Here is a 19,273-nt window from a genome sequence, read left to right on the forward strand (position 1 = left end):
TACTGTTATAGCAATGTCTGTTTGCTTCATGCCATTTGTGAACAATCGAAGAATATGACGTCTTATAACTTCAAATACAAGACGGGGCATGACTGTACACCAAGTACAGAGAAATTGTTTGAATAAAGCATTGATCTGTTTCAAAAACGATTATATCAAAATCCCAAACTTTTTACAAAACAGCTATATATGTGTTGTTTTGCAAACAAAATCTCAAAAGATCTTCTGCAGGCCAAAATAACAACTTGTACATATTTGTCTAACACATGCTACTTTTCCTGCTACTACGCAGGCATTTATTCAATAAATGATCTATGCATGTATGCCTTAACATCAATACAGAACAGTATGTGAACACTTTGGTCAAGACTGTACAATCGTATCAACAACTGATTTTAAACATACACACGAATTACACTATGTAACAAAATTTTTACTTTTTCTTGTTCCTGGGCAGAAAGTGTTATTTCCCAATTGCTTATGCCTAAAGTAAATGGAAAAGACCTATTTTTCTCTTCAGACTTTGCTTTTGTGGCCTGGGAGCGTATAACGAAAACATGATGGGAGACTATATTTGGGGGCTGATACGTGAAAGTGATTTACATTACAGCCCCAAGTCTCGAAAAACTACTCACTTCTAAACATTTTTGTTCATTTTTGAATAACTTTAGTATAAATACATGTAAATCTTGATTCATGTGTTGTTTTATTCAGACCTTATGTTAATGAAAATGTGCAAATTTGTCCGTTTTTACATAGAAAATAGGTTAATTTCTAAATTTCATTATCCAGGTCACAAAAGCAAAGTTTGAAGGGAATAATGGCCATTTTCTATACTTTTACAGCAGCTTCATGTTTTCGTTATACGCTCCCAGGTCACAAAAGCAAAGTCTGAAGAGAAAAATAAGTCTTTTTTCATTTACTTTAGGCATAAACAATTGGGAAACAACACTTTCTGCCCAGGAACAAGAAAAAGTAAAAATTTTGTTACATAGTATAATTAGAAATAACACGTACTATCCATGAACAAAATTTGTGTTACATAGTGTAATATTTTAACAACGTCAAAAAATAATTGAAATAGCTAATATAATAAAATGTTCCTCTGGGGTAAATTGATTTTAGGCCTATAACAAGACAAATGTTCTGAGCTTACATGCAAATACTTACAAAATAATGATAATAAACTGTATCGAATACTGTGTGCTAATGATAATAAAATTGTAATGGCCTTCTCATTCATAACCGCCCCCTAGTGGCTCAGCGGTATGTTTGTGGACTTACAAGGCTAAAAACCGGGTTTTGATACCTGTGGTGAACAGAGCACAGATAGCCAATTGTGTAGCTTTGTGCTTAATTCAAAACAACTAAACAACATTTATAACTGTCAATGTCCTACTGAAAAGCTCCTGTATAATACACCGAAGCCAGATGGTTCTGTCAGTAATAACTGGCTGAGTCATGTCTGAAAATCTTAGTCTGTTTGTGGGTTTGTAACACAGTCAAAATATGATGATCATGGCATAAGTGTTAGCTATATCAACTTGACATTAGTAAGTGTTGGAAACACTTATAAAAACCCACGCACACAAATGGATTCGTAATATCTCGAAGTAATAATTCAATCATTAACAACTACAATAATTATGTCTAAGCACACGGATATACAGTGGTTTGTAACACATCAAATAGTAATGGTGCGGATCATGTCTAAAAACCGTGTGTGAGATAGTGGGCTTATAAAACATCGTGGTTTTAATGGTTTTGGTGATATTAGCTTTTAGATTATTTAAAAAAAAAAACACTGTATTATTGGGCTTGTAACCATGTGTAACGTTTGGAACTGTCAGAATCATATGTGAAAGCTCTTGTGTATGTTCCTAATACACCAAGGTATAATGGTCCTATCATTCGAAGCTTCCAAATTCATCTTTAAAAAACAATAAAAAAACCAGTTACCTTTATTGGTTTGTAAAACATTAAAGTTGTCATTGTTCTGTCATCAGTAAGTTTCATGTACTTGTCTAAAAGCCCATATGTCAGTAAGTTTGTAATACACCGAAGCTATAATTGTTCTGTTTTTAGCGAATGTCAGAATCATGTCTAGAAAACTGAAAAAAAAATGAGAACTATCCAAAGATTTATTCTTAATATAAAAAATACGACGTACCATATAGATTGAATGAAACTTATGTTAAAGTTAGCAGTTGTCTTCGATGTTTCAATTCGTTCCATATTATCAATGTTCACTATAAGAGTGGTTTGGTTTGTTTTGAATTTCGCGCAAAGCTACACGAGGATTATCTGCGCTAGCCATCTCGAATTTAGCAGTGCAAGGCTTGATGGAAGGCAGCTAGTCATCACTACCCACCGCCAACTCTTGGGATACTCTTTCACCAACGAAGAGTGGGATTAACCGTCACATTATAACGTCCCCATGGCTGAAAGATCGAGCATGGTTGGTGCGATGGGGGATTCCAACCCGCGACGCTCAGTTTACGAGTCAAACTACTTAACCCATCTGTCCTTGTCGGGCCTCTATAGGAATGTTATGGTGGATGTGGGATTTGTTCTGAAACAGAAGAAATACACTAAATAAAAGTAACCAGTAAAGACACATAACTGTAGGTGATTAACAAAAGTGAATCCCCAAATTTGGAATTCCAATATCCAACTGACGAAAAGCTTGCATTAACAACATGGTAAAAATTTAGGTGACACAATTATAACAGATAATCAGATGTAAGCAGTAAAGAATAACTGGCATTGTAATTCCAATATCGTAGTACAGAAGTAGAAAGGCTTGGATACTTTACTATGCTATAAACAATAGAGGAAGGGAATTTCATTTTTAATTGACATTAGACGTAAACAACGTAAACAAATTATTTCTCTTAAGAGCAGAACCACATTGGGTTATCTGCTGTACCAACCGTAGGAAATCGAAACCCGGATTTTAGGGTTTTAAGTCCGTAGATTAACCTGCTGTTCCACAGTGGGACTAAAGATAAACAATGTAAATGATGAAGCAAAATTTCAGATGATTATACAGAACAGAGAAATCCAATGAAAAATTAATTAATCAAATCGCTGGATACCTGGCATTACATAATACTCTATCTCATGGCCATCTTGTTCTATAAATAGGTTTTTCTGCTCAAATGAATAGTGACCAAACTCTTGTCTCCATCTGAGTAACACACACCAGGCAGACTTACAACAATAGAAATCGCGTTTCTATATATGTGGTGGGCATAGCACATATAGCCCATTCTGTAGCATTTTGCTCACCTACAAACACGCATCCAGCATATTTAGCTGCTGTTAGTTATAGAAATAAATGAATAAGTCAGACTTTTTCTAAGATATAAAGATAGAGATCTTTTAGGCTTACAACGTCCTTGTAGTGATAACTTCTTCAAAGATAAAATTTTAAACCTGTAATCTTCATTTCTTTCTTAATATTATATCTCACATCTCCATTGCTTTGTTATCTCTGAGAACAATAAACAGGTGCTTAAGGCAATAAGTAATAATAGTTTAAAATCGGTTTAAGTTAAAGCCCCATTTTGCCCATGCATTAGCTAACATAGCATTGTGAAATTTCTATTTCGAAACAAAGTAATAAAGACCTAGCGGCATGTTTTCCTTCAGATATACAATGTGTTGGCTAAACCGATTTGCTCCTTCGGAGAAGATCATCTGACCAGAAAGCCATTAGCATTCCCAAAGGAATAAGTTTTTAAAAATGTCTTAGACTAAAGACAATGTGTAGTTAGGTATATAAGGATGGCAGACAACCAGAAATCAACGATATTGTTGTCATCACAATTCACTGGATCAATACACAGCTTCTCCAACAACATGCAAGCTAACAGAGTACGTATTAAGTTATGCTTAGTTTGTGTACGTATAAATGGTTAACAATAGATATTTAAACGGTATATATTTATAAATATATATATGTGTATGTATCTATGTAACGGAGATATCCTAACATGACTTACTCCACCTTTTTTAAATCATATGATCCGTCATGACCAGATGGTTAGTGCGCTCGAATCGCAATTTCAATCCCCATGACATAAACATGCTCGCCCTTTCATCCGTGGGGGTGTTATACTTACGGTCAATCCCATTATTCGTTGGTAAATAAGTATCCCAAGAGTTTGTAATGATGACTAGATCTCTTCTCTCTGGTCTTACACTGCTAAATTAGGGATGACTAACGCAAGTAGCCCTCGTGTAGCTTTGCGCGAAATTCTAAACAAAGAAACCAACAAAACAAAAGATGTTCTTTGCATACTGTACTCCATATGTTGATGGACACAATATGGTGCTTGAGAAGTACTCTTGGAGGAAATGCTTTTATAAGGTTTTTGATAGATTTTAATAAAGTAGGTTTGTTTTGGAATTTCGCACAAAGCTACTCGAGGGCTATCTGTGCTAGCCGTCCCTAATTTAGCAGTGTAAGACTAGAGGGAAGGCAGCTAGTCACCACCACCCACCGCCAACTCTTGGGCTACTCTTTTACCAACGAATAGTGGGATTGACTGTCAAATTATACACCCCCACGGCTGGGAGGGCGAGCATGTTTAGCTCGACGCGGGCGCAAACCCGCGACTCTCGGATTACGAGTCGCACGCCTTACGCGTTCGGCCATGCCAGGCAATAAAGTAGGTCCAGGTAATGCATATTTAAGAAGAGATTTAACATTCTTCTACAACTGATTTAGAATATGATGAAAACGAAATAGGCCATTTACGTCATTGTTCCAAATGCCATAAATATCGTAGTTGTAACACACCCAGAAACACTGAGATTGTCCACTATAAGATTCCCATTCTTAGAGAGATTGCATTTCCAATCAACGCACAAAAATTACCACAAAAGCTAAAGATACCTTATTACCCGAAAAACTAACATTAAAGACGTTCGAGGAGTCTGTGTACAGTAGCACTAGTTTTATTTGTTTTCAGAACAAAGCTATAAAATGAACTACATGTGCTCTGTCCAACACGAGAAGTGAAACCCCGAGGGTGTTTATACTACTTGTGGAAACCCATGGAATTTAACTTTAGTTTTATGTTGATCAGTGAAAAGATATGTGTGGGTGTCAGTTCTACCTTGACTAGAAGTGGATGGCGACAGCGAAATTACACTAAAGCTAAAAGAGATATTACTAATGGCGATTTTGTAATTAAAAACAGAAAAAAAAAAAAACACGTTGCTAAGAAAACCTGAACTGAAAACTGGATGAGAAGAAACAAATGGCAATATAGAGTAAATAATATTTTTATAATAATCAAGATTTTTTTGCGGTAGACTTAAGCAGCATCCGTGGTTGATATTTTACAGGTAAGTCATCAAATTCAGGTATTCTACTGTAGTGAGATTTAAGGTTATAAAATTATTGAATATTTCTAGAAACCTAAAAATATCTTCTGAGAAAACGCTAGTGGTTATTCGGTTTTATTTAAGGCTTTATGGTTTAAGCATTCATAAGTAGTATTGTTATTATTTTTCATGACCCGGCACGGTTTGGCGGTTAAGGCGCTTGACTCGTAATCTCAAGGTCGTGGGATCGAATCCACGTCACACCAAAGATGCTCACCCTCCCAGTCGTGGGGATGTTATAATGTGACGGTCAATCCCACTATTCGTTGGTAAAAAAGAGTAGCCTAAGAGTTGGCGGTGGGTGGTGATGACTAACTGCCTTCCCTCTAGTCTTACACTGCTAAATTAGCGACGGCTAGCGCAGATAGTCCTCGAGTAGCTTTGCGCAAAAAACAACAAAAAACAGACGTGTGTATCTTTTTTCCGTATCATTAAATTCAGGCTCCTTATCAGAGCTCTTAATTATAAGACAATTAACCTGTTTCGGTTTCTTCATTGTAATGACCTCTTTCGAAATAACGTTATATTTGGCACTGTCAGCTGAGAGCTTAAAGATAATATCTTTTGTTTTCTATCTTAAGAGAACATGATATTTTCAAGTTGTTGTTTTTGAATTAAGCACAAATCAGGAGTATCGAAACCCGGTTTCTAGCGCTGTAAGTTTGTAGACATATCGTTATGCCACGAGGTGTTTAAGGTTCTCTGAGTTAGATGCAAGGAATGAACATGGACGATCGAATTTTAATGTTAGTTTATATACATTATTATTATTAGATGAAAGATTTGTGGTATGACTGTCTTCAGAATTGTAAGGTTTAAACTGCCCATCACACTGAGAATAGTATCTAGAGTAATTCCATCATTTACCTCAATGCACAGATTACTCATTTCTTAAGTGTCACGTCCATTCTGACGGCTGGCAGAATTTTGCAGTTAGTTTCTTTAAACTTACATTTTTTTTTCTGTCATAACAAAAATATTCTCTGTCACAGCAATCCGGCGACATGTCTCCAGACCGAGACAAACAACAGTTACTAATAAATTTTTATCCGTTTCTGAGTTAATAGTGTATAGAGTATAAATCAAGGACACTTCTGTTTTATTTGTATACAGATCATGGTATCTTATCAACTCTTTTATTACACGAAATAACTTTCCACTTCATGCTATATGTTTTAGTTGAATATACCTAAATAAATATTATATATGGTAAAACTCAAGGTTCAAAGAACATCGATTTACTGCAAACAATTATAAAAAATAAAACTGTTTCCAGTCTCCGAAATACAACAAAATAAATTTACTATACAAGATAAAAGTAAAATCCCGAAGAGACTAGAAACGGGTACTTTGGTTGAAATTGACGTAAATCAAAATACATCAAGATATCTCTCTGATCTGAAATTATATGCTCAATTCCTTCAACAAATTCAAACAAATTATTCGCTGTGTATTTATTTTTATTCCTCAAATTAACAGTAAAGTTTAGAAATAGACTGAATGTCTATCTATGGGTTTTCCTTTATCTTCGTTATTACGTCACTTATTTATGCACAGTTTGGAAACTGAAGTATTAGAAAAGACGGATAACAAACCTAAAATGTGGTTAAAGTATGTTGGTATGACATTAAAATAAGGAGGAATTAACGGTTTTTTGCTAAGTACCTTAACAAGATTGACAGTTATATCCAATTTGCTTAAGAGGCGAAACAAATAGCTGTTTACCTTTGTTGGTTACGTTATTGAGAAAAACCTCTCTCTGTGAATATTCTATCTCATCAAATATCTCGTCATGCTAAATCTCATTAAACAGCTGTTTTGTTTTGTTTTATCTGCGATACAGGAAGAGTGCAGAGAGCTTTTGTAGCTTTGTGTTCAACTAAAAGACAAAAATTATATTGTAACCAGGAAACCATTAATAATGAGTTATTATTGATCAAGTGCCTTGCTGTAAAAAGGAGTTTTAACATGCACATTTTTTTTTAATTTCGAGTAAAGCTACACGACGGCTCTCTGCGCTAACCATTCCTAATTTAGGAATGCAAGACCAGAGGGAAGGCAGCTAGTCATAACAACCACCCCCAACTTTTAGGCTACTCCCTCTAACGACGAATAGCAGGATTGACCATTACTTATAATGACTGTACAGCTTTAAGGGCGAGCATGTTTGGAACGACCTGCCTAACCCTATGGCCATGCCGGTCTGGTTTTAATATGATACTTATCACATAGTTTAGCCAGGTAGGTTAAGGCGTTAGACCCGTAAGTTGAGGGTTCCGGGTTCGAATCCCCATCTCACCAAACATGCTCGCCCTTTCAGCCGTAAGGGCGTTATAAAGTGACGGTCAATCCCAATATTCGTTTGTAAAATAGTAGCCCAAGAGTTGGCAGTGGATGGTGATATCTATCTGCTTTCCCTCTAGTCTTACACTGCTAAATTAGGGACAGCTAGCGCAGATAACCCTTCTGTAGCTTTGCACGAAATTCAAAACAAACAAATAAATATCACATAGTTGTTAAAAGCTAAAGACGAGGATGAAAATATTAAGTCAAAACTACTTATATAACAAAAAGTAAAAAATAATGTTTGTCATTTACACCAGGCTTATTCTGTCCAATAATGAAGCACTTTAGTAAACAAATAAATATGTTTCTGATATATAAACCGATAAACAAAGTTAACCAATTTACTGATACAACTAAATATGAAATTGGTACACATCAAATATCACGTGAATGTTTAAATGTTTGTGTTGGACAAACTAGAAGAAATTGAAAATGCAGAAAGAATGAACATAAACATAGTGTTAAAACAAGAATGTCATGTCTTACTTTAATCACAATATATTTATAAAACTAAACACACAAATCGAAGGGGGTAAAACTGTTATTTTAGTCCAACATTAAAATGTCATTGGAAAGAACATGCGCGAAGCTATTCAGACAATCAAAGAAAACCAAAAAGAAAGTAAATTTGAAATATTGAATACAAATAATGTGTGGTTTTTAACAGCAAAGCCACATCGGGCTATCTGCTGATCGAACCCCTGATTTTAGCGTTGTAAATGTAGACTTACCGCTGTACCAGCGGGAGACGAGATGAAGATCGTGAACCTGATAGAAATGTTATCAGCAGATGGCGTGCAATTACTTAATAGGCAAATTGTATTACGGTGATTTTCATAAGTTTGATTTGATTTGTTTTGAATTTCGCGCAAAGCTACACGAGTGCTATCTGCTCTAGCCGTCCCTAATTTTGCAGTGTAAGACTAGAGAAAAAGCAGCTAGTCATCACCTCCCACCGCCAACTCTTGGGCTACTCTTTTACCAACGAATTGAGGGGTTGACCGTCACATTATAACGCCCCCCACGGCTGAAAGGGCGAGCATGTTTGATGTGACGGTGATTTATTTTCGTAAGAGCATTAATAATCCTGATTCTTGCAAAACACTGCACTTCTGAAGGTGATGTAGTAAGTATGTTGAGTGTAGTACCCACTGCCAAGTAACTCTTGGCTTACTCTTATCTGAAATAATGATAATATAATAAAGCTCTCTTAAGGAGCACCTACGGCCCTCAAAAACTGAATTTTTTTATGCAACGAAAAACGAACCAAGAACCCTCATATTTGCTAAGAGGGCACGCCTACGTCCCGGCTACTGTCTGTATAATTGTAGAAAAACTATGTTTGTTATACACCCATTCTAACAGAGAAAGACAACAGTCATGCTGTTACAAAAACTGTATAAAACTTATTTCTAAAGAAGCGGAATCATTTCCGTTCGTTAGTTTTCTCGGACAAATTTAAAATTTTAAATATATGATGAGAGTTAATTCTTATTTATAACACTATGTAACACAAATTTTGTTCCTGGATAGTATGTGTTATTACACTATGTAACACAAATTTTGTTCCTAGATAGCATGTGTTATTACACTATGTAACACAAATTTTGTTCCTGGATAGTATGTGTTATTACACTATGTAACACAAATTTTGTTCCTGGATAGTATGTGTTATTACACTATGTAACACAAATTTTGTTCCTGGATAGTATGTATTATTACACTATGTAACACAAATTTTGTTCCTGGATAGTATGTGTTATTACACTATGTAACACAAATTTTGTTCCTGGATAGCATGTGTTATTACACTATGTAACACAAATTTTGTTCCTGGATAGTATGTGTTATTACACTATGTAACACAAATTTTGTTCCTGGATAGTATGTGTTATTACACTATGTAACACAAATTTTGTTTCTGGATAGTATGTGTTATTACACTATGTAACACAAATTTTGTTCCTGGATAATATGTGTTATTACACTATATAACACAAATTTTGTTCCTGGATAGTATGTGTTATTTCTTAATTGTTAATGTTGTAAAAGTACAGAAAATGTCCATTATTCCCCTCAAACTTTGCTTTTGTGACCTTGATAATGAAATTTAGAAATTAACCTATTTTCTATGTAAAAACAGGCAAATTTACACATTTTCATTTACATAAGGTCTGAATAAAACAACATATGAATCAAGATTTATATGTATTTATACTAAAGTTATACAAAAATATTTATAATTGAGTAGTTTTTCGAGATTTGCGACTGTAATGTAAATACCTTTCACGTATCAACCCCCGAATATAGTTTTCCATCATGTTTTCGTCATACGCTTTTTGGTAACCTCGTTCAAAGTCCAGTATATCTTAGTGGAAATGCTCGCCTTGCTCCTTAGTGTATGCTACCATGTTCTCCTTGAATTTGTCAAGACGAGCGTCAAGGATATGGACTTTCAGGGATATTCTGCAGCCCATTTTTGCCGTAGTTCTTTATCAGAGCCTCCACTTCTTCCACATAATTTTCGGCCTTGTGATTGCCCAAGAAGCCCCAAACCACTGCGACAAAGCTGCCCCCAAGCTTTTTTTTTTCTTTCTACTGAGCTTCTTAGGGAATTCTGTGCACTCCAGGATATTCTTTATTTGTGATCGAACGAAGACATTAGATTTGACCTTTGCCTCAGACAGCTTAGGGAAGAAGTATCGAAGCTACTTGACGGCTGCAGACTCCAAATCAAGAGCTGTTGCAAATTGTTTCATAAGACCCAATTTTATGTGCAATGATTGGAACAACACCTTCTGGAGGTCCAATAGTTGCTCACACTTGACATTGTGCCTCCCCACAGAGAGCTCGGTCCGTTGTGGCTAGTGCTCCTGTTGCTGTTGTAGTGCGCTGTGGTGTCCCTGTTGTACCAAAAGCAAAGATAACAGGGAAACTTGGTAAAGCCTCCTTGGAGACCCATCAGGAATGCCATCATTTAGAAGTCTCTGATAACCTCCCAGCCATACTCATCATACTTCAAGGCTTCTAGCAAAGTCTTGATGCTGTTATATTCCTCTTTGAGGTGCACCGAATGAGCCAGGGAAAGAGACGGATACTTATTCCCGTTATGGAGCAGCACAGCTTTGAGGCTACTGGATAAGCTATCAATGAAGAGGTTCCACTCGTTCGGGTTACAAGTAATTCCAATTGCCTCGCACAGACCGGTACACTGTGTCAGAAGCAGAGCCCATCTTGACGAGTGAAGTTCTACAACATTCTAGAAAGCTCTTGAAGATTATTGTAAGTTCGAGAAAATTCTCTATCAACTACTCAGCACTGAATCTTCCTGGAATGTTCTGGAAAATGGGTAAATTTGAAAAGTTCATTATCCAGGTCACAAAAGCAAAGTTTGAAGAGAAAAATAGGTCTTTTTCACTTTCTTTAGGCATAAGCAATTGGGAAATAACACATTCTGCCCAGGAACAACAAAAAGTAAAAATTTTGTGACATAGTGTAATTGTTGTCTAGTTCGATAACTTAAAATACAAATTAATATCTCTTTCTTACAGTTATTGATCGTAAGAGACGTAACTGTTTTTTTTATGCAAAGATTATAGCTAATTTTTACATTGCTTCACGATTTTATAACGTTACGCATTTTCCAAACGAGTATCACTTCGAAAGATAACAGTAACACATGTTTCATGTTTGCAAGTTGAATTATGGAGCCCAGTGCTTATTATTTTGGATGTAATTTGTATTAATTCATAAAAGGGCGTATTTCCTTAACATTAAGAAGCATTTTCATTTAAACGGCCTAATGTTTTTCTTTTCATTTGTTTTTTTATTCTTAATAGCGAGCACGGTACCAGCCTCTCTTAATCATTTTAACTATGTGTCTACTACGCGTGGCTTCTTTCAACACTTCAGTACGGATGATAAAAGCAGCGTCCTTTGAACCTCCTTCGACTCCAGCTACTAAGATAAAAACCAACGATGAACTCACAGTCGTCACAGCAGTCTACATGCCTTCATATGGTTATCGTCCTTTCAGTCCATGGGGAGGGAAGAGACACACTTCGGTTCTTGGAAATATTGACAATGATCGAGACTGGAACCAGGATCCTAGTGATACTATCTTGCCCACACGAGAGTTCGAAGCAAGTGGTGGTAAAAGAAGTATCTCTGTAGAAATAGACGACGATATCGACCATGACTACATTGAGAAGAGGCAATTTAAGCCTTGGGGGGGAAAACGGAACTCTGTATTTTCTGTTTTGAAACATCAATCTGGTTTATTTGGTGAGAAAGGAAGATGTAATGCTTGGAGGGGAAAGAAAGAATTTAATCCATCGGAAGGAAAAAATGTCATTTATTAGTTAGGATGGTAACAGAAACTACAAAACTTCAGGTAGAAAACAACTGTTCATAAAGAAAAATGGCTAAAAATAAAACAAACTAGGTTTGCCTTCTGAAAGGATTATTTTTTCTTTCACCAAGAGATAATTGTACGTAATACCAAATTATGAAATAAAAGCATTAATAACTTGGGTCATTACATATTTTATTTATGTATTATTTAATGTGATTTGAACTAAGATTTTCAAAGCAAATGTAAAAGTGACTACTTCTAAATCCATCTAATTTTATTCGTTGTTGATTAATAAAAACTCAGTTCATCATCATAGCAAACGAAATGTATTAATCTAAACGTAAAGTTTGTTTTCTAATTTGGAATAACTCATTTATATCTAGTATTCATTTTGCCACTTAGTAAGACATAAATTCAGGGTCTGACCACGTGAGTCCCCGACATGACGAGGTGGTTAGAGTGATCGACTCGTAATCTGGGGGTCGTGGATTCGACTCCTCATCATTGCAAACATGCTCGCCCTATCAGCCGTGGGGGTGTTATTATTTATGGTCAATCCCGCTATTCGTTGGTAAAAGAGTAGCCTACATGTTGGCGGTGGGTAGTGATGACTAGCTGCTTTCCCTCTAAATTTACACTGCTAAAATTATGGACGGATAGCGCAGATAGTCCTCTTGTTGCTTTCGGCAAAATTAAAAGACAAACAAACCATTATATAGTTTTGCTTTTGAAAATATTTTGTTCCCAAACAACATTCAGGTTATTTATTTTCATTTTATAACTACAGAGCATAATGTTTTGTTTGTTTCGTTTTAAATACATGCAACATAGCGTGATATTTATGCTATATCGAAACCCAGGTTTTAGCGTTATAAGCATTCTGACTTACCACAGAAAATAACACATAAGTAAAGTTAATGTATATGTTTGTTTTCAGATCATATTAAAACATAATTATGAGAATATTTATAGGTACGATCCTATTTCGAAGCCCCCAAGTGGTACAGCAGAGCGTCTGCAGACTTGCAAAGGTAGAAACTGGGTTTCGATCTCCTTGGTAGGCAGAACACAAATAACCCATTGAGCATCTTTGTGATTAACTTCAAACAAACGAACAATCTATTTCGAAAATGTAAAAAGTTAAGTAATAATCCACAACGAATTAAAACGCGCATCAATCTTGACTTTTCAAATCATCGCATAATTCATATGGTTAAGTATTGGAACCGTATTATATAACTAATTGTAACATTTGATACATGATTCTATATTGTTACCTCCTATTATACAATAAAATGATTAACGTATTACAGTTATTAGTCTGTTTTTAATCTCTCGATGAAGATGTATAACCGAAACATAGCGAAAAGTAATTATAAAATGAAAAGATAGAATATAAAAGGAACATATTTATTGCTTTTAACATGTCCAAACATTTCTAGTCAGCATTATACATATATATTTTGTAAACCGACAAAGATATCAAAATAATTTGAAAAAGGTTTTAAATATTAATTTGCGATAAATCATTAACTTATTAATGTCTCTTTTTAATCCTAGCAGCAACTTAAACATGAAAAAAATAAGTAAAAGTCAATAACTTTAACATAATTATTCATCTATAAATTAATAATTAACACTTTCCCAAGATCTACAAAACTGTTGTCATTTTAACTGAATATATCATTCTTTCTCTTTCTTTATGTATATATATATAATTCCTGATATGAATGAATATATTGAATAAAATGAAATTTGTTGGTAAATCCACCAACATATTTAGTCCTGTACGAGACATTGAAAACAAAATTCGTTTTTCAACTACACACGTAGACACACATCTACCATAGTGTTCGTTGTTAGGCGCAAAGCAACATTAGGCTATGCTCATTACGAGGACAGAATTCCTGTTTCAGTATTATAAGCTTTGAGGCTTATCGCTAATCCATTGAAGGGTTAGCTTTTACCATAATGATATAGTTAAATTATGTTACGGTTAAACGTTAATAATAAGCTATTTTAACAATAACAACAACACATATGCATATCTTTATTACTGAAATAAACTTTAAAATAAGTCTTTATAGCCATAAGATACTTATTCGCGTGTATCCCTTCATAATAAAGTTGAACTTTAATTAAAACATAGTGTTTTGAGCATAACATACCAAGTTTGTTTGTTTGTTTTTGAATTTCGCACAAAGCTAGTCGAGGGCTATCTGTGCTAGCCATCCCTAATTTAGCAGTGTAAGATTAGAGGGAAGGCAGCTAGTCATCACCACCCACCGCCAACTCTTGGGCTACTCTTTTACCAACGAATAGTGGGATTGATTGTAACATTATAACGCCCCCACGGCTGAAAGGGCGAGCCTGTTTAGCGCAACGGTGATGCGAACTCGCGACCCTCAGATTACGAGTCGCACGCCTTAACACGCCTAGCCATGCCAGGCCTAACATACCAAGTAAAGCATATCTCTTTATTACGAATTAAACTTTCTAATGTGTCGTCCTAACCATAACATGCCCTTTCACGTGCGTCTCTCTCTATTACGGAATAGCTTGCACGAAATTCAACAAACAAAGAAACGAATCTTTAACTCAACGATATAATAAATAGTACAATGAAACTGTATTTATGATAATATTTAAAATTAATTCTATAACAGCCAAGTGGACGATTGATTATTGTCAGGGCTGCCGTATACTTCCGTCAAAGAACGAATATCCATGATACTAGGCGACCTTGTTTCGGAAATTATTTGTTTGTTTAGAACTTTAGAACAAAGCCAAAATGCGCTATCTGCTCTATTTTCCGCAGGGAATCGAGCTACGGATGTTTGCTTTGAAAGTCCGTAAACTTATCGCTGTCCCACTAGGGGGCTAGATTTCAGTAAAAATCCATACAAACCTACTTGTTTGACTCTTTGTGACTTTCTTCGGAGATATATGGTAGATATTAGATAGTCACCTCCCTATGCTTTAATTAATTTATTTTTTTTTTTGATGACATGGTTAAGCAGCAAACCGTTGACAGCTCCGTATAGCATCGTTATATTTAATATATGGATTCCACTTCTTCTGTCGTTTAGTGGCTCAGTAATAGGCTTGAGGGCTACAAAAGAGGTTCAATATTTGCTTACGTCAATTACTTCCTATGTTTTCTAATTAATCCTTTAAAAACACAAAATAAACAGTTATATGCTTGTTAAATACCAAACAACAAAATATAATGCAGTTATATCCCATGTCAACTGTCTCCCGGTTGTTATCATGACACTTTTTTCCTAATGGTGCTTCGAGTTCTTAGTTATATATAAGTAAAATGAAACGTAACCCTTTGCATACTACAATTAATATTTATATAATTCTATTATAACTACTTAATAGTCTGTCAAACTTCCAATCAATAAAACCTTTCTTATAAATCGCCAGTCCACATCTTAATGCAGACAACATTATTTAAAATAACGTATCAGACGACATCTCTACATATTGATGAAAGCGTGAAGTTATTAATGCATACCAAATTAAATATAAACTAATAAGCTATTTATCCCTGTAATGATGCTACGTAACAGAAGAAGACTCTTTGTATGTGAAATCTTTCAGATACAATTATTGTAACTTGATAATTCTGTGTTGCTGCCATCTATAAAGATTTATGTGAACTAATTAATGATGACGAGAAACTCACTTGAAGTAAAAATGTATTCTAAAACGACTAAATGTTATAGTGAAAATTGTGGTATAGTATTGTTCTATCTCTTATCAGCCTGGTATGGCCTGGTAGTTTGGGGTTTCAACTCGCAAGCTATGTGTCATTGGATCAAATGCTTTTACCAAATATATTTGTCCTTTCAACTGTTAGAGTGATATTACGTGATGGTTAATTTTACTTTTTGTTGGTAAAGATGATCATGTGTTATAAATCCTATGACTTCGTCTCATGTCATCCAATTCATCATTTTATTGGAAGCATCTGGATAAGATAATTGGACAAGCATTCCCAAATATTTCAAAAGTTTGGATAAATTCTATTTTTTCCTCCATATCCTGTTCTGGAACTTTCTTTCTGGAGTGACACTTTGAACCTGTTAAATAAGATGTCTACTGAAGCTTGATAGTTATCACAGCTTTTAGTTTGAATGTTACTTAATATTGTCAAATCGTTTCCTTTTAAAATATGGCATGATGGATGCCTCACTGTTTATTGTTTCACTGGTTTCCTCTGGAAATGATTAAAGCAGACCATGATATGTACTATCTCCTCATATTCCTTTGTCTTTAGATTGGCTGATACTTAATTGACCAGTTAAAACCTGATCTCATAGTACTGTGACTGGAATAGTCCAGAAAAGGTCCTTCTGTAGCAAGTAGTACAGTAAAAGTGGTAATAGGTGTAGACCAAATAAGTTATCTTATTCTATATTTTGTAGTGGGTGACATTTTTCAACTGAAAGTCCTAAATTGGTGCTTAAACAGGTGTGGCGGGTTCGGTATTTGCATTTAATAGTCCATTTTCTAGGTGTTTTCTTTTGTCACAAATATTTATTTTCATCTCAATGATGCTATTATTACTCCACTTTTGACTTCATTAATATTGTCATTATAACTTTCCAATACATCTTCAACCTTATTGTTGTAATTTCCTTGTGTGTCTCTTATGACTTCAACAATCTTGTTTCCAATTTAATTTCATTTTTATTTCAATTTTTCTTTAAATATTATCTCTTTTTTCTTGACATTCTTTAAACTTTCTGGCTCTGTCTCCTAATTTTCTATCTCATTCTTTCCGAAGTTGTCTTAGTAATGTCATCGTTGCAAGTAAAGTTTGAATCTCTCTTCTTGATCTCGCGGTCATCAGTTCAATAGATGAAGCTCTCTGTTTAAAATATATTTAAACTTCTATTTCATTTTCCCACCTCTGACACCAGTGTTACAATGTTGTTCATTCATTAACTGTTTTTTATAAATTGTCTGGTGAAAATTTGAAGTTGAGTCCATGTAAACTATAACTAATTGATAACCTTCGTTCTTTAACAGTTTCGACACTTGTATGTTGTCATAAATTGTCCTAATTTTACCTTAAAAATGACTTTAACAAATATTAAACAACTCAACTTACGTGCACAAAGTAACTGGATGACTAATATATACAGACTGATTCACTCTACTAGCTTAAATCAACTCTTCTTATCTCCTTCACTATTTTCAACTAATTTTACACGTGCCATAACTATCTTTAATTTATAATCTAGCTTTGAATGTATTAAAATATTTAAATTACATCCTTAGAACTTTCTAGGTGTTCTAGACCCATCTTTTGACATGAACATCATCATTACCTTCGCTTTAAGAGGTTTTTTTTTAAATTTAGCACAAAGCTACTCGAGGGCTATCTGTGCTAGCCCTCCCTAATTTAAAAGTGTAAAACTAGAGGGAAGGCAGCTAGTCATCACCACCCACCGCCAACTCTTGGGCTACTCTTTTACCAACGAATAGTGGAATTGACCGTCACATTATAACGCCTCCACGACTGAAAGGGCGAGCATGTTTGGCACGACGGGGATGCGAACCCGCGACCCTCAGATTACGATTCGCACGCCTTAACACGCTTGGCCTTGCCGGGCCCTTTAAGAGGGTATTGGAATCGAGCCAGTTTGTGTGTCTGTTTTTGCGCGCTGATCTCAAAAATTAAGACTAATTTACACGAAAGTATTACATCAGACTGGAATTCAGTATGGAAAAGTGCACCCCTAATCGGGTGTGGATCCAGTTATGGATCCGGATTCTGGATCACTTTGAAGCATTTTCATAAATGGGAGATAGAATATTTTTGCGGTTTTTGGTTAGTAATTCTGTAAAGTATGATTGGAGTTTGTACTAAATTTCATGGGCACTCGTTCTACATAAATAACCAAGGTGATTGGTCAGTCTGGATCTGAGAAGAAGTTTCTGAGCTTTCTCATATGAAGTATTACTTTATCTAATATAAACGTATGCAATTTCGAAAAGGAGTGGTAGGGCGAGGATAACCAATCGCTCCTATTGTTCTTGTAAAGCCCTATAGCTTTCTTCAACTTACAAGTAAATATGTACTTCAAGACAAAAGTTAAAATTCAAAACAATAATAGCAATGATTGGAAACTTATACCACTGAATGCATTTATTGCATATGTGAAACATTTATTTTATTAGCTAATTAGATAATTTGTATAAAGATTTGTGTACCTTATTTCTTATTTGCACAGACTAATAAATCCTAGTAATAGTGTGTATTTTACATTAAAATAGCTAATTTCTATAAGTCATTTTTATAGATTGTGTGGCCAAACAATATATTATTTTAAAACACTAGAGTGTAGTAAATACGACATGTCAAACCCCTTGTTTTAATGATTAGTTAGTGAGGCCTTACCGTAGAGGTAATATTAATGGGTTTCGTTAATTTTATTTTACACAATTTATCAAAAACAACTGTTCAAACTACTATAGTCAACGAGGTTTAGTATTTAGCTGGACATTGCAATTACAATGAGAAATAAAATAAAGAAGATTGCCATGGAAATATCGGATGTCGGCATCAATGACATTCCAGAGAAACTTGGAAATGTAAATGGTAAGTATAAGACAACTAAAGTTATAATAAAAAAAACTCGTCTTGCAGATCTATTGGTACTTGTGGAGAATTTCCCCAGTAATATATCGAGTGTTAGAGACGCATTCATTTGTAGTAGTTTAGTTGATAACTCAAGAATATTACAATTTTTAAATCATAAATATCAATTAGAATAACTTCGATTTTATTATAGTTACGCTTGTTTATGGATCAAAGAAGTAAAAATTTTAAATATTGAGTTATCAACTGAACTGCAACAAATGGATGTGTCTCTAACACTCGATCCATATAACTGGGGAAATTCTGTACAAGTACTGAAATATTTACAAATGTCATTACCTTACTTGACACTGGACTTTATACTGAAACTCAAAAACTTTTGGACTACAAACGAGTTTTTTTCTTATAGTATACTTGTGAAATTGTATTCTTGGAGAAAAAAGTACACTTGACTACCAGGTGGTTTTGCCCTGGGGCTTTGAGGGAAATTGAGTGTCACACTATTTGTGAACCAAAAAAACAAAACTTTTGTGCACAATATTTTAACATTCTGCATA

General features: G+C 34.8%; 2 protein-coding genes across 6 annotated transcripts in view; both read left to right on the forward strand.

The window, feature by feature from the left end:
- The first annotated feature begins 3,829 nt into the window (after window positions 1-3,829).
- LOC143248382 (uncharacterized) lies at window positions 3,830-12,256 on the forward strand. Its single transcript, XM_076496743.1, has 2 exons — window positions 3,830-3,879; window positions 11,583-12,256. Exons 1-2 carry the CDS (start codon window positions 3,865-3,867, stop codon window positions 12,102-12,104), a joined length of 537 nt encoding a protein of 178 aa, XP_076352858.1. The 5' UTR covers window positions 3,830-3,864; the 3' UTR covers window positions 12,105-12,256.
- A 5,570-nt stretch (window positions 12,257-17,826) lies between these two features.
- The window catches only part of LOC143249679 (IQ calmodulin-binding motif-containing protein 1-like), a 63,247-nt gene continuing 61,800 nt past the window's right edge, over window positions 17,827-19,273 (forward strand). For all 5 annotated transcript variants that reach the window (XR_013027903.1, XR_013027904.1, XR_013027905.1 and 2 more), the window contains exon 1: window positions 17,827-18,716. Coding sequence is in view for 2 of the 5 variants with exons in the window: in XM_076499967.1 (XP_076356082.1) it covers window positions 18,632-18,716 (85 nt within the window). In the remaining 3 variants the exon portion in view is untranslated. The remainder of the gene's footprint in view (window positions 18,717-19,273) is intronic.

This window comes from Tachypleus tridentatus, chromosome 4, assembly GCF_004210375.1.
Source record: "Tachypleus tridentatus isolate NWPU-2018 chromosome 4, ASM421037v1, whole genome shotgun sequence".
Lineage (NCBI taxonomy): Eukaryota > Metazoa > Arthropoda > Merostomata > Xiphosura > Limulidae > Tachypleus > Tachypleus tridentatus.